Source organism: Phalacrocorax aristotelis, chromosome 26 (assembly GCF_949628215.1).
Source record: "Phalacrocorax aristotelis chromosome 26, bGulAri2.1, whole genome shotgun sequence".
NCBI classification, from domain to species: domain Eukaryota; kingdom Metazoa; phylum Chordata; class Aves; order Suliformes; family Phalacrocoracidae; genus Phalacrocorax; species Phalacrocorax aristotelis.
Window position 1 is genome coordinate 2,323,864 of NC_134301.1, and position 26,543 is coordinate 2,350,406.

At 59.6% G+C, this 26,543-nt stretch overlaps 1 protein-coding gene across 1 annotated transcript; it reads right to left on the reverse strand.

Moving 5' to 3' along the window:
• Positions 1 to 2,319: 2,319 nt before the first annotated feature.
• FIGNL2 (fidgetin like 2) lies at positions 2,320 to 21,240 on the reverse strand. The gene is made up of 2 exons (XM_075075719.1): positions 21,071 to 21,240; positions 2,320 to 6,713 (listed from the first exon to the last, which is right to left on the reverse strand). The coding sequence occupies exon 2, from the start codon at positions 6,700 to 6,702 to the stop codon at positions 4,501 to 4,503; it is 2,202 nt and encodes a 733-aa protein (XP_074931820.1). The 5' UTR covers positions 6,703 to 6,713; positions 21,071 to 21,240; the 3' UTR covers positions 2,320 to 4,500.
• Positions 21,241 to 26,543: the final 5,303 nt, after the last annotated feature.

Sequence of the window (26,543 nt, forward strand, 5' to 3'; positions counted from 1 at the left end):
CGATGCCAATCGCAGCCGTCGCCGCAGCCGCGCGGGCCCCAGCTGGAGCCAAGCGCCTCACTCGGCATCGCCCCCACACCTCGGAAGCTACCCCGGCCATGGAGGAGCTAATTAACTGAATTAATTGATTTTAGGATACAAAATCGTCTAAGCACATAACTTAGCACACCAAAAAACCCAGGATGAAGATGCCACAAGCCTCCAGATAAATGAATACCACGTAATTCACGAGTTATATCAAACTTTGAGAAATAAATGGTGGGAGAGCAGCAAAGCTCAATACAAGTAGTTCAGCTTTAAAAAGCCGAAAATCTGACCCAGCTGACAGAGAAAATAAACCCAGAACCAAACCGAGGCCAGCCCAGGCTCCCCAGAGCAAAGCTCGCAGCCAGGCAGTGCAGGCACCCCCCGCTCCTCGCACCCCCCGGACCCCCTTCACACCCCCCCGCCCCTCGTACCTGCAGGCGCTGGATGGGCCCTCGCCGGCAGCAGCCAAACCTGCCTTAGCCCCCCATGACCCCCCAGGACCTGTGGGGGGCCTTTCCAGCAGGGACCCCTCCTCAGGGGACCTCAGTGCCCACTGACCCAGGCAGCTCCTCCCGCTGCCTCTGCCCTAATGAGGGATGGGCACACCTGGACCCCCCCACCCCTAATGACGGATGGGCACACCTGGACCCCCCCACCCCCTCATGAGGGATGGGCACACCTGGACCCCCCCACCCCCTAACGACGGATGGGCACACCTGGACCCCCCCACCCCCTAATGACGGATGGGCACACCTGGACCCCCCCACCCCCTCATGAGGGATGGGCACACCTGGACCCCCCCACCCCTAATGACGGATGGGCACACCTGGACCCCCCCACCCCTCCTGAGGGATGGGCACACCTGGACCCCCCCACCCCCTCATGAGGGATGGGCACACCTGGACCCCCCCACCCCCTAACGACGGATGGGCACACCTGGACCCCCCCACCCCCTAATGACGGATGGGCACACCTGGACCCCCCCACCCCCTAAGGAGGGATGGGCACACCTGGACCCCCCCACCCCTCATGAGGGATGGGCACACCTGGACCCCCCCACCCCCTCATGAGGGATGGGCACACCTGGACCCCCCCCACCCCCTAAGGAGGGATGGGCACACCTGGACCCCCCCACCCCTAATGACGGATGGGCACACCTGGACCCCCCCACCCCCTCATGAGGGATGGGCACACCTGGACCCCCCCCACCCCCTAACGACGGATGGGCACACCTGGACCCCCCCACCCCCTAATGAGGGATGGGCACTCCTGGACCCCCCCACCCCTAATGAGGGATGGGCACACCTGGACCCCCCCACCCCCTCATGAGGGATGGGCACACCTGGACCCCCCCACCCCCTAACGACGGATGGGCACACCTGGACCCCCCCACCCCTAATGACGGATGGGCGCACCTGGACCCCCCCACCCCTAATGAGGGATGGGCACACCTGGACCCCCCCACCCCTAATGACGGATGGGCACACCTGGACCCCCCCACCCCCTCATGAGGGATGGGCACACCTGGACCCCCCCACCCCCTAACGACGGATGGGCACACCTGGACCCCCCCACCCCTAATGACGGATGGGCGCACCTGGACCCCCCCACCCCCTAAGGAGGGATGGGCACACCTGGACCCCCCACCCCCTAAGGAGGGATGGGCACACCTGGACCCCCCACCCCCTCATGAGGGATGGGCACACCTGGACCCCCCCACCCCCTAACGACGGATGGGCACACCTGGACCCCCCACCCCCTAAGGAGGGATGGGCACACCTGGACCCCCCACCCCCTCATGAGGGATGGGCACACCTGGACCCCCCCACCCCCTAACGACGGATGGGCACACCTGGACCCCCCCCACCCCCTAATGAGGGATGGGCACACCTGGACCCCCCACCCCCTAATGACTGATGGGGCACATTTGGAGCCCCCCAAAACTCTAACGAGGATATGGGGCACACCTGGCCCCCACCCCCATATACCTAACGAGGGGATGGGGCACACCTGGACCCCCCCCAACACCTTAATGGGGGGACACACCTGGACCCCCCCACTACGCCTAATGGGGGGAGGGGGGGCTGAGGCTCTGCCTTTCCCCTGGCTGCAATACCCCCCCTTTAATGCCCCCTCCCCATGCCCCACTACCCCTACAACATCCCCCAAGTCCCTCCTGCCCCCTGCTATAACCTCCCCCCCCCATGTACCAGCACCCCCCGGGGCTGAAACAGCCTGGGGGGGGCGAGGGCTGGGAGAAGGCACGGCAGGCTCTCAGCCAGGCATTCGTGTAATCTCTTTAATACTGTGTAATACTTTTCTTTTTAAAATACAGCATTTCTTGAGGTAGACCATTACAGTTCAAAAGCATTTCTTTCTCAGACATTAATAAGACATGAATTAAATACTTTCATGTACAATATGTTGCAAAATGAGGTAGAAATGGTTACAGAGAGTGTACAAAGTCAAATATGATAATAATAATAATAAAAAGTCTTCAGGAACCCAGTACCACTTTTTTTTGGGGGGTGGGGGGGGGGAGGCGTCTGCCGCGGTAATGCCCTTTGCACGCAGGCAGTGCCTGCCCGCGCCCGCTGAAACGGGAAACTGCAAAAAAAAAAACCCCAAACCTGGGAAAACGTCCCCAAACTGGCAGACACCGCGCTCCTGCAGCGGGGGTGGGGGGGAGCCCCCCCCAAGGGTGCATCCCCAGACCCTGAGGTGATGGGGGGGGGGGCTGCTCCGAGCAGCGGCCGGTGCCGGTGGGCGGCAGCGGAGCAGCCGCCTCCCCCCCGTACAATATATAGCTCTAAGAAAACCAAAAAAAAATTAATATTTTTTTTAATTGGACACCCCCCCCCGCGCGGCGACGCGAGGTGGATGGGGGGGTCAGCTGGACGTGCAGTGGGGTCACGCTCTGTGCCACGCAGCTTTGCATCTGCAAGAGCGGGGGGAGCTGGGCCGCGTCCTGACCCCAGCAGCCGCCGCAGCCCGGCCCCCCGGGATGGAGCGGGGGGCAAAGAGCCCCCGGGGCAAAACCCACCACCACGCTCGGCCTGCCAGGCTTATTCTTTTTTTTTGGGGGGGAAGTGATTTCCGCAAACTTTGCAGCCACCGCCAGCCTCTGCCGGGTCTTCTCGGTGTTCAGAGGCGGCAGCGGCAGTGGGAAGCCAAAAATCCCTGATTTCGGGTGAAAAGGGAGCGGCACACCCCCGCAGCGGCATCGACGCGGCAGCCTCCCCGGCAAAGCACGGGTGGCCCCCGCGGGCCCATCCCCAGTGCAGAAACGGCACCGGGAGGAGGGTCCCCCCGGCCCCAGCCCCGCACGGGGGGGTGTCCCCCCGCACCCCCAGTCCCCGGCCCCGAGCCCCGCGATGCGGCGCGAGATGCTGGAGGATGACGGACCCAGCCTGGCCCCAAAAGTGGTGCTAACGACAGCTTCCAAACTACGGCACTAATACTCTTTCCGTTGAAGACACGTTACTCCACCAAACGCTACAATAACAATGTTAAAAAAAAAAAAATTTAAAATAAAATTATGGCATAATATACGTGAAAAGCACCCAAAATACATTCAACTTTCATCTTTGTAACAGCTTCAAGTTTTTTTCTTTTCTTTCTTCCTTCTTTCTGTCACCCTTTTTGGAAGCAAACGCGCGAGGCAGCTTAGTTCCAGGTCTGAAAACTCTTAAAAATCTCTTTTTCCTTTTCTGAGAAGATAAAAAGAGTTTTTAAAAACACATTCTTTTTTTTTTTTCTGAGGTAATTCTTTTCCTGAGTAGTTAAAAAGAAAAAAAAAAAAACAAAAAAATACTACATACCTTACAAAAATAAAAACCCAAGTCTAGTATATTAAACAATCTACAGCATTTTACTCCAAAACCCCCTGGTTTTGTGTCCCCCCCCGCCCGCTCCCCTCCCCCCCGATGAAGGACATCGCCGCCGGGCTGCTCGTGCCACGTGCGAAGGGGCTGCTTTGCTCAAAAGACGCCCGAGGTATTTCTGTTAGGAACAATAAAAGCAATCAACAAAAATAATAATAATCGAGCCTCTGGATCGACAGGGGAGCTCGTGCGTCCGACGCCGGAGAGCCGGATGCTGAGGTGCCCCCGGCCCCGCTCGCTGCGTCGCTGGTCCGGGGACGGATGAACGGGAAAATAATAAATAGGTTATCCTGAGTTCAGTGAGCGACGGCTTCCGAAAAACCAAGGAGAGGAAAAGCCCAGCCGAGCCCGAAATAGTAAAGAAGAGGTACGTCGTGCTGCCGTCGGGGCTGTCCGGGGGTCTCCTGCACTTCGGGAGGAGGGGGTCCGGCCCCGGCGCGGCTCTGGGGGAGAACCAGAGCCCCCGCAGACCCCAGCCCGGCCCCTCCAAACCCTGCGTTTGTCAGCCAAGTCCCACAGCCGGCCCCGAAACCTCGGGCCGGGGCGAAGGGCCCGCTCCCACACCCCCCGTCCCCCCGACGCCGCGCCGTCAGTGCCTGGTGCCGTACATTTTATCCCACTCCAGGAACAAGTCCAGCTCCTTCTGGGAGGCGGCGGGGCGGACCTTGCAGAACGCTTTCTCAAAGTCCTGGTAGGAGGTGGGCTGGATCTGGCCCGGCAAACCGTGCAGCGTGGTGGCCCCGGCGTGCTGGCAGAGCTGGACCAGCTCGCTGCCCGAGAAGCTCTCCGTGTGCTGCACCAGGGAGGCCATCTCCCGCTCGCTCAGGCAGGAGCTCTGCTGAGCCAGGGCGTGATGGAGGATCTGCCGCCGGGCAATGCTGTCCGGCGGGGAGATGTAGAACCGCTTGGCGAAGCGGCGGTGGGAAGCTTCGTCCATGCTGCCAGGCCGGGAGGTGGTCCCGATGACGACCACGTTCTGCTCGGATGAGGTAGCCACGTTGTCCAGGTAGGAGAGCAGCTGGGACTTTAGGTTGCTCACCTGGCTGCCGTCCTCGCCAGCCCGGGCCACCAGCAAGGACTCGGCCTCGGTGATGAGCACCACCGCGGGCTGCCGGCAGCTGGCCACGAAGAAGACGGTCTGCAGGATCTTCTCGGCTTCGGCTTTCCAGGTGGAGAGCAGGGTCGTCCCACTGAGCTTCAGCAAGGTGGAGCCCAGCTGGGTGGAGATGCACCGGCTCAGCAGGGTCTTCCCCGTGCCGCGGGGACCAAAGAGCAGGACGGTTCGGGGTGGCCGGCTCGCCCCGGTGTAGGCGCCGGGACGCAGGATGGGCCACACCAGCTCCTCCTCGATGGTGGCCTTCACGGAGACCTGCCCGGCGATGTCCGTCCACTGCACGGGCGGGCCCCGCTCCACGATCTTGGTGTTCACCAGCTCCAAGACCAGAGGGTCGACGTTCTTGGGCTGCTCCTCCACCGGCGGGCTGCCAAAGACCGGCGCTTTGGGGGGCAGCCGCAGCGGGAAGGGGGGTCCCGGCTCGGCCGCCCGCTCCCCGTTGGCGAGGGGGGGGCTGAACTTCTCAAAGGGCTCTGCCGGCCGCAGCGGAGCATCCCCAGCGCCGTAGGGCGGCGAGACCATACTCTTCATCGGCTGCCCGCCGTACTTGCCGGCATGTTCCTCAGCGTTGCTGGCTCCTGCGGGCCGCTTCCCGGGCTTGAAGGCCACCTGGGGGGACTCGGCACTGCCACCGAACCCGTTGCCCCGGCACTCGCCGTTGTCCGACATGGGGTAGGGGGACTTTGGCTGCTCATAGCTGTATTTCCTATATCTGCCCTCCCCCTCATCCTCCCCACCAGAGATGTCGAAAGCCTTCCTCTTCAGGGCGCCCGCCGCCTCGGTGCCGAGGGGCGGCACGGCCAGCGGGGCCAAGCCGGCGCCCTGGTAGCCGTAGCCGGGGACCCCGGGCGGGCGGGCGGGGGGCGGCGGGGCCGGGATGGGGGTGGGCGCCGCGATGCCGGAGGGCAGGTAGGAGGCGGAGGGATGGGGTGGGTGGATGGTCCCGTAGCCCGGCTGCGGCGGGTAGCTGCCGGCGGCGTAGTTGTACATGGGGCCAGAGGAGCCGTAGCCCGGCACCAGGGCGGGCGAGGGGTGCGGGGGCTGCAGGAGCCCCGAGCCGTGGAGGGAGGGGGGGTGCGGTGGGGGGAGCGCTGCCGCCGGCTGGGTGCAGTAGCCGGAGGGCAAGTAGGTGCCACCGTAGCCTGAGGGGTACTCCTGAGATGACCCGAGCCCGCCGGAGCTGGCGGCAGCTCCTCCGCAGGAATTACCGGGGTACATGGGGTCGGCGAGGTTGGCGGAGACCACGGGGGAGCCGCCGAGCCCGATGGCCCCGCCGCTGGCGGGGACGGCGGGTGGCACGACCCCCTTGGCGCCGGGGAGGCCATCATGGATGGGGGTCAGGGGGTAGGCACCATCGGAGCCGTGCGCCACTGGCCAGGGCTCCCCGTCCCCCTTCTGCCCGTTAACCGGCCCGAAGGCTCCATCCCCGTAGCCGCTCAGCGCCGGGCGCTCGTAGGGCGCGTCCAGCACCCCCGAGTACTTCTCGGCGTACCTCTTGAGGAGGTTGGAGGCGGTGAGCGCGGAGATGTCGTCGTTGGCCCAGGCGTAGTTGAAGCGCTGGCGGGTGCTGGGGTAGAGGTCGGACTTGTGGGCTGGCGAGGAGGTGGTGGAGGAGACGTCGAGGTGCTGCTCCGGCCACTGGTTCAGGGACTGGGCATGCTCTGGTGACCAGTGCATCTTCGACAGACCTGCAGGGGACAGGACAGCACGGGGTGAGAGCAGCAACACAGCGACGGCACCTCTCTGCATTGGGGATCTCCAAAAAACAGCCCTGCTGCCCTGTCCTTCTGAGCCGTTTTGCACCTCCTGACTGCAAACGTGTGTCCTCAGTTATGCTCGTGCTCTAATTTTTCTGTGAAAAAATTCCCTTTGACCACCACCAGCGCTAGTATCCCCCAGGAACGGCAACCACAAGCACTCCAGCGAACCCAGACGGCTCAAGTTTTGATGGTCACATCATCCAACTGAATAAAATAGTCACGTTATCAAACCATGGCAAGCCAAGGCGACACAAACGGTGCAGCCCCCCCCCGTGCTGTCGGCAGCACCGCGGTGCCGAGCATGGCCACACACAGCCGGAGGACAGCCCTGGGATGCCCCTCCTGGAGCAGAGTGTAGTTATAATATTATAAATATAATGCATATTATATTAATGGCATATCAATAGCGTGCAGCCAGGTGGCTGGGGAAGCAGGGGCTGCATTGCACACACGCACGCACGCCCCTGCACGGGGGGAAGCAGCTCTTCACCCCGGACTGAGCACAAGCCTTTGCCGGCATCCCTTCGCTCACCCCCCTGGCATCGGTGCCGGTACCGACGGGCTGCCCGTGGCCCCACCAGAACAATTTCCCCGGCAAAGGGGAAGATAGAAACGCCACGGCCATGTCCGGACCCAACCCTGCCCTGGGGCTGCCGGGGCGGCGGGTGGGAAATGCACCCCGGGGGGGCTCTGCAGGACCTGCCCACCAGCTGATGCTGCGTCACCATCCCCCCGCATCCCTGTCACCCCACAGCTCCACATCATGGGGGTGCCGAGGTCGGCCTCACCCTCTCTTGCTCCAGCCCCCAACACCGGGTAGCGCCCAGCGCCCACGGAGGGCAGCGGCAGTGTCCCCCACAGCCACCCCCGGTGTGGGTCCCCCCCGTTCCCCCCACCCTTATGCCCAAAGCCCCGGGGAACGGCTAAAGCAGGAGCCGGGAGGGGACCTCGTGCACCATTCACTCGCCTCTCTCAGCCTTTAAGCCACTTTGTGACCACAGCACAATTAGATTACTTAATGCTTTAATTGACTTATATGGCATTTGTACTTCCACTTTGGATATCAAACTTACACAAGAGGATTTAAATGGCGGCTTTGCGTGGCTTTATCCGGCATCCTCCCTGCATTTACTGGCCATTATTAAAGTGCTCCCGATAGATAAACGTTCAGACAGAGACAGCAACGACAGCCTGCGGGAAAGGGCCCTTTTTAATGAACACAAAGGAGAGCGCTGCCCGAGAAACCTGCGCTCCTGCAGCAGATTTTCCGTACGCGGGGTCTGGCTGGGCGGAGAAGGATGGGGGGGGGGCCTTCCTTGCCTGTGAGCCAAGGGCGTTGAGAAGCTATTAATGGGGAAAAAAATGAGGGTTCGGATGACTCCATGAGGAATAAGGCGTTTTTAAGATAAAAACCACAACTTTTTTCTGAAGGCACTAAAGCACCAGGTGTTCCCACCCTTGCTCAGACCACTGCGCAGCGGTGCACAGTGTGCTGCAGGTGCAGACCGCAGCTGCTTCTGACCCCGTCCCCCCCCCAAAATACAGACTGCAAATGGCCGGGGCTCAGGGCAGGAGGGAAGGGGTTTGGGGGGCGGCCGGTTGCTCCAGCAGCCGCCATCGCACGGGGCTCGGCGTGGAGCGGCATGGCAGGAAGGAGGTGCCACCACCATGGCCGGCAAATCCCAGCGACGTTTCCAGGCTCTTCCTTCTGCAGCTGAGGAGCAGCCGCCCTCGCCAGCGGCACAGCCACCCTCACCCATCCCTCCTGGAGAAGGGAGGGCCTGGCAGCCCAACCAACTCGACATCTGTCTTCTCCAGCAATACAGCACCTTGATTTCGGAGGACGATACACCCCGAGGACACGCACAAACCCTGCATGACAATGGTTATTTCTCCGAGGAGCGCCCAGCTTTTCCCCACAGCAGGACCAACACCAGCGCCCGAAGGCGGCTGCTCCGATGCCAGCTAAAAACTGATGTCTACAAACAAACCCGGTGACGGGAATTGCTTTTCTAAGAGCCTCCAAGAGGGTGGCCAACGCCGCAGCGTGCAGCTGGAAGCTCACCATCACGGTGCGGGCCCGGGCTGCTCCTCCAGCCTCGTCTCGGAGCACCGGGACCGTGCAAAATGGCAAAGCTGCTGCAAGAAAAGGGGCAGGGGGATGCACGGGCACAGGTTTGCACGAGCGCTGCTGCCACCAAAGCAAACCCGAGCGCGAAAAGGACCGGGAAGCGAACCCGCCTCCATCCGACCCCTTTAAAGACGCGATGGGTTTGGGAGAAGAAAAGCCAAAACCCCCCGGAAAGCCCCATCGCACCCTGGAAAACCAGGCAGAGGGGGAGGGCTGGCGGGCAGGGAGAAGTTGTCAGGGGTTTGAAATGGGACGTGAATGAGGCGGCGGAGCGGGACAGATGTTTCAATGCTCCCCTTGGCAGTGTGAGAAAATTACTGTCCAGTGACCAAATGGCCGGGCCGGTTCCCACCCTCGCTGCTGCCCATTATCCCCAGCGCAAGACAAAGGCGGCCAGGGGGGGCTGGGCAGGGGAGAATCCTATTGTTCCCGCCCGCCCTAATTATGGAAATCTTGTTAATCTATTCAGCAGCGACTCTGAACTGGGCTTTTGTTCGGGGGCTCTTTAGCGGGGCGCACCGCCGAGGGTGTCCAACAGCTCCGTGCTGGCGATGGGGTGCGCTCCCTCCCGCCGCCGCCCCCACCCCGGGAAAAGCTCTCGCCGGGGGATTTCAGGCACAGCCACGAGGCTGCGGGGACGTGGGGCTGCCCCGAGCAGCGTCCCGGCGCGGGCCGTCTTGGTTGGGGCACAAATATCTCATCCACAGCCCTCGTACGCTGAGCATGCCACGTATGCGCGCAGGCGTGTACGTGTATTTTATCTGCTCTGGTGCCAGCCACACGTACACGCACCCGGCGCTAACGCTGGTGTGTCAAAACTCACAGCAAAACCTACGCAGGCGAGTACAGAGATGACCCACAGGCAGCATATGCTGACGGCTGCAGCAATCCAGCATCCCTAGGGGGCAAGGAGACGGTTGGAATGGATTTGGAGGGCAAAGGAGAGGGAGCACGCAAAAGCAAACGAGGATGCACCAGAGCCAGGGTTTAAACCCAGCCGAGCAGCCAGGACCCCGCAGGAGGTCACCCCAGAAGCAGCCCGCACCAGCAGAGCGTAGCCCCGCAGTTGCAAGCGCTGGATGTGCCTCCACGTCCCCGTGGACAGCCCTTGCTGCTCTGCAGAAGCATCCCAGCCCTCGCGAGGGAGCAGACGCTGCCGCCCTTCGGCTCCCGGTGCATGAACAAGCCGAAGCGCTGCCTCCGCGATGCTTTGCCCGTACTGCCGCCGCCTTGCTGGTTCAAACGCTGGCGGCTCCTTTCTCTGCAGAGCTGCCAGCTTGGAGGATTTATGCCTTTTTTGAAAGACGTTGAGCAGCTTCGTTATCCCTGCAATCACCCACAGCAGCGCAGCCCATTGCCATCGGTTTCCCGGGCAGGGAGAGCCCGTCCCGGTTCCACGGGCTTCCCCAGTTCCCAGGTTTTTAATTCTCCAATGTGCAAACTTCGGCCCCAGAGGGAGCAAACCTGGATGCTGGGAGTCCCATTTCACAGCCCAGACTTCACCGAGACTTCTCATATCAGGGATGTTGTGAACGATGGATCTTCTGTGCTGGATTTTGCTACCAGCACCCGAAGGTGGGTCCAGCCCAGGACCTGGACCAAGCACCCACAGCACAAACGCAGGCTCACATCAATGCAACTCCTGCGCCGAAGCTTCGCTGCTGCAGCTGGGTTTGCGGCACTGAGGGGTATCTGCGACCACGCAGAGATGCTCCAGGTCTTGCAGCAGCCGCAGTGATGTGCTCAAGGCTAAAGGCAAGCTAGGAAAAATATGCAGGAGGAAAGAAGAGAATTTCTCAAGTCTGCCCAATGAATGGGAGGCAGGGGAATGACTTTTCCTTCTTTCAAATGTGCCATTTCCTGATGATCTTTTTGGCTTCTGCTGCCAGGAGCTCGTCCTGGGCTGGGGCTCATCCCTGCCTCCTAAGAAGAGCGCAGGCAAAGTGCAACAGCGAGTCAAATCACAGCTATAAATGAGATTTATAACCCATGCAGATACTCCGTTTACACTCACTGTGGATCTGAGGGTTGCGGCAATGTTTCTGAAATGTTTTAGCATTAATCCTGTAGCTTATAGCAACATTTCTGCACGTTGATACACACATTTAAGCTAGATACCGGTCATCGCTAGTAAATCCCCACACAGCAGGTCCAGAATAGGCACAACCGCCCGCCAGTGATTTACACCGGTGGCAGAGCTGGTCTCAAAGCCAGGACCAGGGCAAGCAGAGCACAAATCCACGCTTATAGCTGACATAACCCAAGCGCAACACCGGGCAGCGTTTGCAAGGGGTGAGATGTTTAAATCCCCCAGCCCTCCCCTGCAGGCCGAGGCCGGGCAGCCGGGGTTTTGGCACGCTGCCGGAGCGCAAACATCGAATTTTCCAAGGCAAATTTGGGTTGTTTGGCAGATCCATCGGGGAGCTGCATTTCTTTGTCCACCACGTTCCCAGTCCCCTCCTCAGCAGTGCCGACAAAGCGAAGGATGGTATTGCAATCAGAGCAGGGTCAATGTACATATGTTAAAAGGATTTAGGCTAACTCCCACCGTGCCCTCTCCCCATCCCCAGGAGAAACAACCTCCACCCTGGCCGGCGCAAGCTGAAGGCTCCAGCGTCCGCTCTGTCCACTCATATATCAAGTGCAGAGCAGCTGGACACCAGCACGGACCGGGAGTGACCAACGGGCCATCGCCCATCTGTGCTGCTCCAGCACCCGGCCAGCAAATGAAAAATTAATATGGATCCGCTCAGCCTGGCAGCAGCTGAGCATCACCCATCTGTCACGGCGAGAGGAGAAACTCTCAGATAAATGTCACCGGGACGAAACTGTACCCGGCGCATGGCCCTGGGAATCCCCAGATCAAGGGGATATGGCAATAAAATCCAGATATTATTAATAACGAGCTGATGCAATTTCTGGATTTGAGGAACCTTGCGCCATGTTTCAATGTAAGATGGATGGGAGAAAAAGAAGCAATAATAGGGACCTAAAAAAGTGGAAAAAAATCAGCCCCTTCCTTGCAATTTGTATTTTTCTTAACGTCGCTGGTCTCCAGGTCCCGGGGACCACTCAGGCCTGCTGGGATCTGGGCTTCAGCCTTGCACCCACCGCCACGAACACGGGACAAAACTGCTGAACTATTTGTTTAGGTCTAGAAAACACTGGAAGGTGGGACCCCCCCCAACTCCTTCCACACCACCGGCACACTGCCTCCAGTGCTTCGAAGAGGAACATTAACCCCAAAAGATTAATTCTTGCATCAATCCATCACCGTCTTGCCCACGCCCTGCCACGGGAGTGCCTCAGCGTGTGCCAAGCGTGGCTGCCTCCAACGGCACTCCCGCTCCCAGCCACGCCGTCGCTTCCCCTCCAGCAGACGCTCTCCTGCCGTGATGCCGCGGGACCTCGTCTGCCCTAGGATGTTCCCTGGGGCAACACTCCAGCGGTGACCGCCACCAGACCGCTGCTTGGAGGACGGTTCTCAGGTAGGAAGGAGGTTTTTAGCAAGAGCATCACTGAATATTCAGGTCATCAAAGTCCACCGCCCCTCAAGGTCAACTCAGGGCAGATGCTCAAGGTGCACGAGAAACCTCAGCACACCCTGGAGAAGGGTGCCACGGCCCATGGGTGCCACTCAGATCCCTGTCGAGACTGAAGCCCTTCACCGAAATTTCATTCCTTGATGCTGGACGAGCTCCCCAGGGCCTGGGGTTGGACCCGCCCCATTTTCGGAGGATTACATGAGAGAGGAAAATCCATTTCTAATCAGCAGAACCATTTCCCCAAACAGACGTGGCCACATAGAAAGGTCGGGAGGTCAAACGGACCCAATTTGCATGCAATCTGCATAACAAAGGCGAAGCCAGCCAGGGTGGCGAGCGTACCCCGAAGCCCCCAGCCCCACCACCGGTCCCACCACCACGGGACTTCGCCTCCTGCTTCTGCCCCCGACCCGTGGTGAGGCTGGAGGACGCGGCGAGGTGAGGACGTTGCTTCTCCCGACGGGGCTGCAAGCCTGCGCTTGGCGCGGACGTGACCACCGCCAACTCCTCCTCAGGCCCATCTAGAAACACGGCACGTGAAACCACCTGCAGAGACTTTGGCTGTGCAGATGCGTATTCACACGGTCTACAGGGGGGTGCAGAGGAATGTTCCGAAGGCATCTTTATACCGTCTCCGTCTCTGCCCCCACAGAAGGCGCTTGGCCGTGGCTGCCAGCAAACAGAGGGAAGCTGCTCTGAACAACTCCTTGTCCTGGCCTCGCTCCATTCAAAACCACTTGTTGAAACCCAACTCACCACATCCCCCCTGAGAGGGACTGTCTGACCCCACCTGAACCCCCAGAAGGAGGATTTGGGGGGCCATGCTCTTCTGATGGCCCCTGCCAGCCCCCAGCCAGACAGCGGCCGGGCGACCTGTGATGTGCAGTTTAAATATGATGTCGGTGGCCTGGAGTGTGCGACCCCTGGACTCTCCACTACAACAGCGTGAGAAGAAGCAAAGCCAACGCCGAGCCTGGCTGCTGGACGGCTGCTGCACCCCGGGGAGAACCGGGTCTGATCCACACCCAGCGCTGCACACGCCTCGGGGAGACGCTGTGGATGGGGGGTCTACGAACCCTGATACACACATAAACCCCAGAAGGCTGAAAACAATTTTAAATGACTTATTTTTCCAAGAAGAAAGCATTGTTGTTACATTTCATCTTCCCACAAGCACTTGGATGAAGGTCATTAAACGCAGGAGATGCTCTGCAGCTCAGGACGGAGCCTAGGGACCCGGCACCCCCCACCCCTGCCCAAGCCCTCTCCTCCCAGGGTGTTTTTCCCGATGAAGCTCCAATAATGAACAGCCCCGGGGGCAAAAGCCAAGGCAGGAGCCACCAGTCCCTGGTCTATCTTCTCCAACATCTGGCCTTGGGCAGGGGTCAGTGGTGGGAGCGGCGGCGGACGCGGGAACTGGGCTAAAACAGGGAGATAATTTGCCCCGTGCACTAGAGCCTGTCCGCAGCGGTGGCAGCAACGCTCCAGCTCATCTCCTCCGCGGAATGAATCAATCTTAATTAACTCTAATTCTGGGGAGCCTCCCAGCCCCATCCAGCACCGCGCAACGCGGTTGTATTTTCCGCCTCGGTGCCCTGCCCGGCAGCATGCTCCCCAGGGAGCTGAGCAAAAACTCCTCTTTTCCTTCATTTCTGCATCTCCTTTCTCGCGGTCCCCGTGCATCCCTGTCACCCGCCCTGCGGGATGACGGACCCCATCCCCTGTGGACCACCTCCCCTGCCCTCAGCACCCGCAGCTTCACCGTCCCCGGCCAGCCCCGAGGGAGCTGGGCTGGGGGAGGCCTCTCTCGGTGGCTTTTGTTTTCACAAGCCTTTTGACTCGCGGATTCTTTTTTAAACACCGCCTCAGCAGCCTGAAAAGCCCAGCTCCCTCCTGCACTCCATTCACTAATGGATTTTCCAGAAGTTCCCTTTTTTTGGCTTCTTTCTTTGCTGACACTGCTGCCCCCCCATCCACGCCCAGGGCTGCAGCTCCCCTCTGCCATACGCCTGTGCTTGCACGGATGGACGGATGGACCCTTACGCTGGGGACCCGTGTGCCACGCTCGGAGCAGCCGCCCCTACGGCTCCCACCTTCTGCGCCCCGGGAGCTTGCACAGATACGTGGCTATTATAAGCAGTTATAATTATATAGCATTATCTAGCACAGGGTGCAGACGTCTCAACCTGCTACGGGGTTGCAGCTCAAAGGAAAATAAAGGTTAAAGAATAATAAGGTGGCAGCAGCGTCGGGGTGAAGGCACTGCTGGGAAATCGGGGAGAAGTTTGGTGCCGGGCTGGCTCTGTGCAACAGCCTATCGATCGGGGCAGCGCTGCTCCTGTCTCCTAGAGCTAATCCTACAGCAGAAATAATTCATTTTCCTCCCTTTTCAGCAGCCACTCATTAAAAAGTAATCACCTTGTAGGAGGAGGATATGAACAGCCCAAGGTCAGATCCGTAATGACGTTATTTCTGGAGCGTGTACCTGGCACGTCCAGCGGCCACGCCGTGACCCCAGCCCTGCCCGCGCGGAGCCGGCAGCTTCGGCCCCACCACGGCCGGGCCCTGCCTCGCTGCTCGGGTTGGTGGCGATTAACACACAAATGGAAAAAAATCTCTTTAAACTAGCAGATATTCACTTCTGTGAGCGCTGCCTGCCAGCGTCCGTGACCGAGCAGCCAGGTCACGCTGCACGGGTGTTGCTCCCCTCGGCCCCAAGCACCCGCAACACCTAAGGTGGAAAATAGGAGCAATGCTTCAAAAGGTATCTTTTAAATCTCATTATTTGGTGGCATCTCCAATAAATCTCCAAATCTCCAGCTGCTGATTGATTTTTACATTGCTGGGACTTCACTGCAGCTGCTAAAACCTGTTTTTCTAAGAGTGTGAAGCTGCAAAGTGTAACATAAAGAAGCGTCACCGTGTCCCCGTCAGCGGCACACGGAGAGCCGGCACCGCGGCGTGCTCTCAGGCTGCCACAAAACCACCCCGGGCACGACATCCTGCCCATCGCTGATCCACCCGGGGGATCGGGGTGCAGCCCCAGGGCGTTCCCAGCAGGGAGAGCGCGGGCTCAGAGCCGTCGCCCCATCCCTGCGGCACAGCCAAGGGCTGCCAGGCCTAGCAAAGTCCAACCTGCTCGCGGCATGTCGGCATCTTGGCGGGTTTATGCTTGCAACATGTGGCCTGATTCAGTGTTTGGAGGGAGGAGGAGGCAATGCTCTGGGAAGCGGCCAGAGTGCAGGGCTGGGGATGTAGCACGAGGGATGGGGAGGCAGGACTGGGCCGGTTCCAGGGATTTGGCAATCCCAGATTTAGCCAAACTATGGGAAGACAGCTACGGTGATGCCAGAACGGGTATGGAAACCCCCATGCCTAAACCCTTCCCGATTACATCCACAGTGGGGATGCAGCTGCATGCACAGCTCCCTGCTGCCTCGCCACGTGGGGCTGGGTCAGCTGGGGAGCCCAGCGTCCCCCCACTGATGGCACAAGGTGCCGGGCACGTGGGACACCCCAAGCAGGGCAACCTGCCCTCCCACGGCGGGACGTGCAGGACAAGCCCTTCAAAACACACTCAACCTCTCTAACCTCCCGTGCACAGCACAGCCTCGTAGCACGTCACCCCTGGCCTTTAATTACACATTTCTGCAGCCATTAGTCCTCTCGCCATCAATTACACCCACATTATCCTGCTCCGGGAGGCAGCAGGACGCGGGGAGCAGAGTCAAGTGCTTTGCAGACTCTTTCCAAAGGAAAGAAACAGCCTCCGATGGGAACGTCCCTTCGCCGTGGCAGGGCCAAGGCGGCAGACAAAGCAGCCCGGCAGCCAGTCCCGCTGCTCTTCAGAAGCCTAAAGCAACGCCGAGAAAGATTAATCACAGGGAGAGGACCCGGGCTCCAGCGTCCCCTGATGCCACGAGTCCCCTCCAGCTCGGTGCCGCCGCTGCACCTCTCATCTATTTACACAGCAAAGTCTTTGTGAGGAGCTGGCTCCTCTTCTGAGTGCGGCCGGGGCAGGGAAAGGGGTACTTATTCAGCTATTATTCAGCTTTTTTTTTGTAGGCAAGACAAGTGTGGGTTAAAGTGCAATTTGTCTTGACATTAGTTTTCACTTTCTTGGGGGGGAAAAAGAAAAAAAAGTGGCTCTTTTCTCTTTTGAGGGAAAACACTCGCCTGGGTACCACACGCCCAGCATCCCACGCCCGGGCGCGCCTCAGCATCCCCGTCCAGGGAGAGGGGCCCCGGGCACCACCACAACATGGGCCATGGTGGCATCGCTGTAATTAAACATGCCTGATTTGCCCACGATTGACTTCTCCATCCTCGGGAGAAAGAGCCAGGAAGAAAACCTTTACTTTGCGTCCTCTCCTGCTCTCAACTATAAGTCGGCAGCATCTGCGAGGCCTTGGCCTGGTTTATTAGGGCCCCCATAAAGATCAGGGGTTGCTGATAAGCGACCCAAGGCATGCACCACTGGAGGAAAAATTGTGCTAGCGATCTGTACAATTTAACCAACATTAACTTCAGCTGATGACAGGCCACAAGGCCAGGAGAGAGATTTTACAACACCCTCGTTACACAGCAAAATAAACTTTGCTGCGAAGAGCCGGTGCTGACTTTAAACTCTTGCTCCCTTTACGAGGAGACCTGAGCCCAGAGCTGCCGAGGCCCCGCCGGCCCCGCGCAGGGCTGCTGGGCAGCGCAAATGAAGACGGGGGCTCACGGAGCAGAAGCAGCACCACGATCCTGCTCAGGGTTCAGAGCATGAGGGAGAAAAGCGGGGAGAGCCCTTCCCATCACCCCAGAGCACGAGGACAAGCCGAGTCCAAAGGAAAAACCAACAGGAAAATGTATCGTGGCGGCACATCCTTGCCGAGGGATAAACCGCTTCTCGGGACTGGGACTTGCAAGGGCTGGCACTGGGAAGAACTGGTTTATTCCTTGCTCGGCTGCTGATTGGCAATGGGAATCTTCCTGCTTAATGTTAATAAAGCCCGATTTAGTCCAAACAGCTTCCTTTGATCGGGAGCTGGGTGCTGCCGGTGGCACGTGTGTCCCCTGGGACGAGAGCGCCGCACACCCGGTGACACACGCGAGTGACAGCGCAGCACCAGCAGCACCAGCAGCAGGGACGAGCTTTCTGCAGCCAGAGCACCACCGCATTACTAACCACGTGCATTAACCAGCCCACCCCTCCACGCCCCTAAAAGGAAGAAAAACATCTTTATTTTGCTAAAAAGCTGTAAGAGGAGGACCCGCCTCGCCAGCACCCGAGCTGGGGCTGTTTGCTGGAGCAGGGAGTGGAGGAAGGGAGCGTGCCGAGCTAATGAGATGCCCGGAGCCACGAGAATTAAGCTTTCCTGCACACTGCAAAATTCCAGCTGACATTTGGCCAGATGCGATGGGATCTGCCCCAGGACGACAAGAGGAGCCTCCCCGATGGCCCTGTCAAACGGCAAAGCTCCGCTTCCAGCCATATAATCACTGGACCTCAAAAAATATAACAGAAACGTGTTTACAATGGCATAAACGCACGGGTCAGTGTCGCGCAAGGGTCACTATCGCTTCTCTAGATGCATTAATGTCATCTGTGGGGAAATTCCCTTTAGGAACCCTCGCTAAATCCGGTGCCCCCGCATCTGCTGCCATAAACTGTGGCTTGAAGGATTTCTCCTTCCCTACACACAACCCATCTCCTTCCAGCTGCAGGCACGAAAGCTGGGAGGTGCAGAAACCCCAAACCATTAGAAAAGCAGAGACAGAGGGGAAGAAAGGAGAATTTTTGGCTGTTTGAAGAAACATCTGGCGTTTCTACCCTCGGGAATAACTAGGAGGATGCAAAATTAATTGATATGAATGAAGTCCGCGGCATCTGCCGATGCCGGCGAGGCACGGCACACGCTTCCAGACTCCTTCCAGGAATTTTTTGCATCAGGCTGGAGATGCCGGCGTGACGGAGGGGACGATGTGCCGTGCGGAATCGTTCCATTCCTTCCAATCCGCTGGCGCTGTTGCAGGATGCGATGCCGGCTTTGGAGGCGAACCCTCCCAGAGGCTTTTGTGTTTACTTTTTCCGCGGGGGAAGGAGGAGGTGAATTAAGTGACCCGATGGCCACTCCCTTGGCCTAAGGTTAGGCCCTCGCATCTGTATTTGGGCACCCAAACTAACCGCCTTTTTCTTTTTTTTTTCCCCCAGCGGCTACTGAAATGCCCTGGAGCGGACGACGGACGTGGGGTGAGGGCTCAAAACTTTCAGCCCACTTTCTCAGGCACCTCGATAGCAGCTCTGGGAGCAGCTCGAATGGGGGATTTGGGAAAACCACGGCCCCTGCTTGTGTCAGTCTGTACAAACAAGCAAAGCGGCATCGGGATCATCTCCTGGCCATCGACCTCCTCCCTCAATAAAGGCAAACGGCGCCTCAGCTGCACCGGGGGAGAAGCCCGTCGCTGCCCGGAGGCGGGAGTCTATGAACGCAGACACGCTGGTTTCTTCAATAACTGCTTTCTGTATTTCAGAGCATCCGCGGAAACCCGCTTTGGAGATTTCTCAGCATTTATTCCACGTTTTAACTTGGGGAATTAGCTCTGACGGGACTCACGGGGAGAGGTTTGGGTTACGGGACAGCCTCAAACCAGCACCAAACCTGAGATGCTGTTAAAGCCCCAACCCAGACCTCAGAGGGGAGAAAAAGGCCGGGGGAAAGGGAGGGAGGAGAAAACACCAGCTCCAGATAAGCAATTGTTAACATGATCCATATGGTACACAACTTGCCTTTCTGTTTAACCAAAATGATAATGGCAAAAGGGAAGAATGCGGCGGGGGCTCCGCGGGAGAACAAAGGCGGCTGCGAAACCCTTCCCCGCTCCGGGGAAAACGAATTGTGAGCAGGGAGAGCCCGCGGCTGCTCCCCCCGGGGCCCGGCGCCCCGAAACCCAGCCGGCTCACTCCTTCTCCTCCGTGAAAGCTTTGCAGCTAAAGCACGGAGCCGGGAGTGAAACTGCAGCTGTCGGCAATAAAATTTTTAAAAAATATATATCTGACAAGTATTAACAGGGATGTTTTCGTAATCAATAATAAACTTTAAATGCGAGCTGCGGCTCAGGACCAGCACTGATGTAAACACTAAGCCCATTCCTCTCAGATCTGGGATGAATTCAGCCCTGGGTGTTTATGTTATTGCAGGACCCTGCGGCTTTCCGAGGAACACAATACAGTACATGCCATTCATTATCCCCAGCAGTCCCCCAAGAGAAAATGTCAACACACTTCTGCTAAAGAGAGCTAAAACAAATGTTTAATGTGATAAACAACTCCTGGGCCTCAGCCCCCGCAGAAATGTTTAATTCAGAACCACCTCTAAGAACAAACAGGCTCCGGGGCCGCACGCTGGCATCCAGGAACGGCAAACGCGGCTCCCTGTCATCGCCGGCCGCGCGCCGGAGCGGCGACCCAGCTGGTGGGGCGCGCGTTGGAAGGAAACCGGGGGAAAAACCTCAGCAATTCCCACGCAGGGGATCAGTAAATCAATTCTGAGCCATTATTATTGTATTCACGCACCCTCCAGAGAGAGCAGGCATCCAAAAAAACATGCGCGCACCCAAGTTCTCTTATGAATTCAATTCAGCACATTCGCACCCCTGAAATCAGTTTGTTGCAAAACTGGGATCCAATTAATGTTCATTTTTGCGATCCCAGAGTGAAACTAGGAATGATGTAAACCAGCACACGGTGTCTCTGAAACCAGGAGAATTGACGCTGGAGGACACAGTACAAAGCTATTTAATAACCTTTCTCGTTTTTTTCCCCAAGTGCCTTTTGTCCCCAGAGTGGAAAAAGCACTTTCAAAGAAAAGAAAAACAAAAGGACCTTTGGGGCAAATCTCCTAATTAAAAAACGCCATCGGCTCCTCAACGCCACGACTGTTTTGAAGGCGAGCGCTCCAGCGTGCGCTTGACGTGCGACAGCGGCCAAGGGGAGCGCGCATTGTTCCTGGGTGGTGGGTGGGTGGGTGGGAGAGTGGATGGGTGGGTGGGTGGATGGGTGGGTGGGTGATTGGTTGGGTGGATGGATGGGTGGACGGATGGATGGGTGGACGGATGGATGGGTGGTTGGGTGGATGGGTGGATGGGTGGTTGGGTGGGTGGACGGGTGGTTGGGTGGGTGGGTGGGTGGATGGGTGGGCAGACGGTCCCCCTGCCGTGAGCACCCCTCCGGGCGTGGGAGCTGCCCGCTGCGCTCCCCGGGCGGGCTCCCGGCCGAGCAGGCTCATGTCATGAGCACGTTTGCCCTGGGCTCCCTGCACCCTTTTTGGGGGAAAGGAGGGAGAGGAGAGAGGCAAAGGCCAAGGCGGCGGGGGATGCCCCGGCCCCCGGGAGGGGTTGGGTTACCGGGAGCACCAGCCCCCCGCGGCCCCTCCGCCGCGCCCCGCAGCCCCGAATCCGGCTGCTGCTCCCTAAAACCCGGGCTCGGCGGCTCGCGGGCGGGCGGGAGCCGCCTCCTCCTCCTCCTTCTCCTCCTCCTCCTCCTCCTCCTCCTCCTCCTCCGCCTCCCGGAGCGGGGCATCCCCGCAGCGCCCCCCCGGCCGCCCCCCCGGCCCCGCACTCACCTCCTCATGCCGGCGGGCCCTAGCGCAGCCCGGCGGCGGGCGGCCGTGCGGGGCGCCGCATCCTGCCGCTGCCGCCCGGACAATGCGGGGCGGCGCGGCGGCCCGCGGGCGGCGGGGGCTGGGGCCGGCGCTGGGGCTGGGGCTGGGGCCGGGGCCGGGGCCGGGGCCGGTCCCCGCCCGCCGCCCACGGCCCGCCCCTGCGCCGCGGCGGGGCGGAGCGGGGCGGGGGGCGGCGGGGCGGTGCGGGGCGGCCCCTCGGCCGCGGCGGGGGCGGGCGGGAGGAGGCGGCGGCGGCCCCGCCGGGAGCGCGGCGGTGGGGCCGGCACGGCCTCCGCTCCGGCCCCGCTGCCTGGCCGGGGCCGGACCGCCACAAAGGCGGAGCGGGGGAGCGGGCGGCCCAGACCCCGCGTCGCGGCATCCCCGTGCCCAGGCACCCCGACCCCCAGGGACCCAGCATCCCAGTGCCCAGGCACCCCTGCACCACAGCGTCCCAGTGCCCATTCACCCATGCACCCCAGCATCCCCGTGCCCAGGCACCCCTACCCCCAGGGACCCAGCATCCCAGTGCCCAGGCACCCCTGCACCACAGCGTCCCAGTGCCCATTCACCCATGCACCCCAGCATCCCCGTGCCCAGGCACCCCTACCCCCAGGGACCCAGCATCCCAGTGCCCAGGCACCCTGACCTCCAGGGACCCAGCATCCCCGTGCCCATTCACCCCTGCACCACAGCATCCCAGTGCCCAGGCACCCTGACCCCCAGGGACCCAGCATCCCCGTGCCCATTCACCCATGCACCACAGCATCCCAGTGCCCAGGCACCCTGACCCCCAGGGACCCAGCATCCCCGTGCCCATTCACCCATGCACCACAGCATCCCAGTGCCCATGCACCCCAGCATCCCCGTGCCCATTCACACATGCACCCCAGCATCCCCGTGCCCAGGCACCCTGACCCCCAGGGACCCAGCATCTCAGTTGCCATTCACCAATGCTCCACAACATCCCAGTGCCCATGCACCCCAGCCCCCGACACCCCAGCATCCCAGTGCCCAGGCACCCTGACCTCCAGGGACCCAGGATCCCTGTGCCCATGCACCCTGCCTTCCTGCACCGTAGCATCCCAGCCCCCATGCACCCCAATGCCCTGCACCCCAGCATCGCAGTTCCCATGCACCTCGACCCCCAGGGACCCAGCACCCCAGTGCCCATGGACCCATGGACCCATGCACCCCAGCATCCCAATGCCCAGGCACCCATGCATCCTAGCACCCCAGGATCCCAGCCCCAACATATTTCATTCTCCTGCAATCATGCACCGCAACCTCCTGTACCCCAGCATCACAGTGCCCATCCACCCCAGCCCCCATGCATTTCATTGCCCTGCACCCCAGCCCCCATGCATGCCAGCCTCCTACATCCTAGCGCCCGTGCACTCCAGCACCCAGCATCCTGCTACCCCAGCATCCTTGCACCCCGACCCCTTGCACCCTGTACCCCTGCCCCCCTCTACACCTGCCTCCAATATCCCTGCATGCTGGCCCCCAGCCCCCCAGCCCCCTGACCCCTGCACCCCGATGCCTGCACCCTGGCTCCGGCCCTGCCCGTACCCCCGAGGACCCAGCTGCGGCCTGTGGGGAGCCGTGGGCTGGGTCCTCAGCTGCTGAACCGCGCTCAGAGGAATCCCAAATACCTGGAATACTTTCCTACTATTAGTTTACCGTGCAAAAATAAAACAGTTGCCCCAAGGATACTGTGTCAATGGGAGGCGTCCACAGGACAACCCATTTATTAAGGCATTATCCACCCCACCAAAAACTCTCTGGACCCACATAGTCTTCGCTCTGCCCGGGATCAGCTGGGCTGGGGCAGTGGGGAGATGCGCTCCCTTCTCCAGGCCCAAAAATTCACCTTCTTTGGGCCGGTTGGCACCAAGAACACCCTGCAGCCACCTCGCCTTTGCTCTCCAAACCCCTGCTTCATTTTATTTAACCAGCTCAGGCTCTTCCCCGATGCAATCACATTACGGTGTTATTTCCCTCACACGACTGTTGTGTCATATCCCTCAGGGATTATGACACATTTTTCTTTTCAGGAGCAGGCGAGCGCTGCCTGCTCTCGGGCAGGCATCAGAGCTGCAGGCAGCCTTTGCCTGCACCAGCCCGGGTCCGCAAGCGACGCAGCTCAGCAGCCAAACCCGGTGCGCTGTTTGTTTTAACGTGGCTGCAATCCACGCGCGGGAACACCGCTCCTCCAGCCGGCCTGAGAAAAACCTGGGAAGGACAAATTAATCAGATTTTAAGCTGAGAGCCGGGCAGCCCTGCTCGGGCAGAGCACGGCGAGGGGACGGCGTGGGCAGGGGTCCATGCCCCAGCGTCCCGTGGCTGTCGTCCTCGCCCCAGCCCCACGATGGGAGCACTTCCAGACACCGCTGGCTCAGGGCACAACATGGGACATTCGCAGGGACGGCTCCGGACAGGGCCTTGTGTTGGCCTGAGCGATTTGATGCAGTTTCATTAATTGGGGTTCTCCCGTGGAGGCGAACCCTGGCAGCTTGTCGGTCCTTTCCCGGCTGCCGCTTCCAAGCATCGCCCCATCTGCGAGCACGTTTTGATCCCACCTTCAATTCTCATAGTGCGGCTTATTTACATCCAAATAAAATCCCATTTTTTCTTCCCCCAGCTGCAACAATGCACCATTGTGCTTTCTAATTTGGGTGTGACAAAGCAGAAGCCGTTATTTAACACGCGCAGAGCCCTGCTCAGTGCCGGGAGCGCGCATGGACGTGGCACTTAAACACTGGAGGCTCAGTTCTTCTCCGGCTTAGATTTAGGAGAGGGATTATGTGTCACTGCTTCCTGCAGAAGCCACCCAGCAACCTGGCTGGGGTTTCCCACCCTTCCCATGTTGGTAGAAACCCACCAGGCGCTGGAGGTTCCCATATTAGGTCCACCACTGAATTTTTTTATTAGGGGAAAATGCCTAAAAACCATGTGTGTGTGTCCCCAGGACAACCACCCACCCCTGCATCCACCACTGTTTTTTCCTGGAAACCCAGTGCTCCAGGAGGGACATCCAGGGCTCTTCTACATTCAGTAGGAAAAGGCATGAACTCGGCTCCTTGCTGCATCCCTGAGGGGTGCCTGCATGAGTCCCTTCTCTTCACCCACCAGCGGAGGGAGCAGCCCAAATGACAGCAGCCGGGAATGAATTTTTTCCGTGTGATTGCAGTAAGAGACCAAAAACCGGCAAATGCCGTGGCCCTGGGCCTGCCGGACGCGCCGGGACCTGCACCATGCACCCGGTGCCCCCGGCCGGCTCACCCGCAGGCTGCGCCGGCTCTGGCTGAGCCTCACCCTCCCAGCGTTCTCAGGGTTTTACCATCCCAGTCTGGCACCCAACGAAGCTCAGAGCGCGTCTGGGGAGCTGCTGCTGGAACAAAAACGCCACCTTCCCCACTCCCTGCCCAGATCTCACCCGCATCCCCTCCCTGCGACACAGCTGCGGTGCTCACCGCAAGCTGCGGGCACCGGGGAGTGGAGAACACGCACATCATTTCCCCACCGTCTTACAGGAGCGCTGAAACCCTCCGGGAGACGAGTGCTTGGGTAAAGGCGTGTGGCTCGGAGCCAGCACAGGCACATGCGGTGCGATGCACGGCCGGAGCGGCTGTTGCTGGATAGAGGTAGGGAGATGCAAAGCAGGGCTGGGGATTGGCCAAAAAGATCAAGCCTGGCTGGTTCTGGTGCTATCTCACGGTACCGAGGGTCCCGTGAAGGTGCTGCTGGGAGGCAGCTTGCCGAGGCGATGCCAACCATCCACCTCTCTCGACCACGTTGATTAAATCCCATGGTCATCCATCAGGCTCCAGCAGTGGGTCCTCGAGGGCCGGGACTTCCCGGCCTCACAGGACCATTGCTCTGGCTGTGTGCATCTGGGCGCTGCTGTCCTGAAAACAGTATCTAACGATACTAATCCTAGCAAGCTATAAAATGAGCCTGACATTTACTGTGGTTCCGGTTTCACTAGGTATAAGCTGCCTTTTATTAAACTGGGAAGCCGGATTTCTAGCCCTGCTTGCAGAGTTCAAACTCACCTCATTAGCCAAGGAAACGCTGGATGGGAACCGCGGGGTCACGCAATTTATTTTCACTAATCACTCCCCATGATTCCTTTAAAAAATAAACTCCTAATCAAAAGTCTGAATTCGTTAATTATTTCTCTGTTTGATCAGCAATAGAAACCATCAGCAAAAATCCGTGCTGACACCTTCTTCTTAAAAACACTGGGGTTTCTCTTCTCCCACAGGGAAGCTGGCATTCCACAGCTCACATTAGGGTTTAACGACAAAATATGATAATCCGAGGGCTGCGGGTTTTGGACATGTGATGGCCAATACTTTCTGCCCCTTCACAGAGGGGTGGCATCTCCCTGCCTCGGCTCGCGCTTCCCGGGGCGGGAGCAGCTGTGCCGGGAGCGGGGCTGAGGCACTCAAAGTGCCCGACGCCAAGCGAGAGGCATTAATTGAAGAGGCCTCTAATTATTTAATGTCCTCCTTCCCTAGGGATTGGGAAGAGCTATAAATTCCTGCTGCAAAGGGTTTAAAATCTGGCCACGCATCCGTGAGAGGGTGAGCTGAAATGGTCATGGCTCATCCCTGGATGTTGGGATGGGGTTTAGACCTGCTTCAGCCGGAGGGGAGATGCCAGAGATGGGACACTGGGCCAGGACTTGCTTCAATGCTCCATAAGAGCTTGTTTCAGCTCTTAAAAATGAGCAGAACGACAGCTTACGGCCCGGCGGCGCCGGCAGCAACATGGCAGGCAGCCGCATCCCTGTGAATCATCACATCGGGACGAAGAGTGCTGTAGGGAGACTCTGATCCCGGCCCCGCTTTGCAGGCAGAGCTTAGCCCTCAGGTGCTGGAGACTTTGTGCCATGTTTGGGGCTGGGGGCCGGCTGAGAGCCATGGGGACCCCGAGGGACTGGCTGCTCATCAGCCAAGGGGACCCCTCGCCGGGACGGCTGGGAAATGCACAGCTGCTTTCGGGGGGTCTGAGACCCCCTGAGCACCCGGGATCCCTCTGGAAGCCCCGTGCACAAGAAAAAAACCCGCAGGCAGAGCGGATTATCCTGCTGGAACACGCTGCCTTCGTGTCAGGGAGCAATTACCCTGATCCACCGCCCTCCAGCCGAGCACTTAACTCTTCACACCTCCAAAAGCAGTAAAACATGCAGCACCGCAAAAAAAAACCTCACACGAACCCTGCACTCGATCTCTCCCGGGGCCGGGGCAGCTGGATGGGTGAGAGCCGAGGGGTCTGTGGTGGGGAGAGTGGCTTTCTGCTGAGCCCCGACCGGGCGTCTGCCAACACCAGCTGCGGAGGGGCCTGAGCACGGCCGGGTGCCGGCACGGATTCAGGCAAGTTTGAGAGCTCCGCTGGTGACATCCAGCTCGGTCCGGTGGTGAGCATC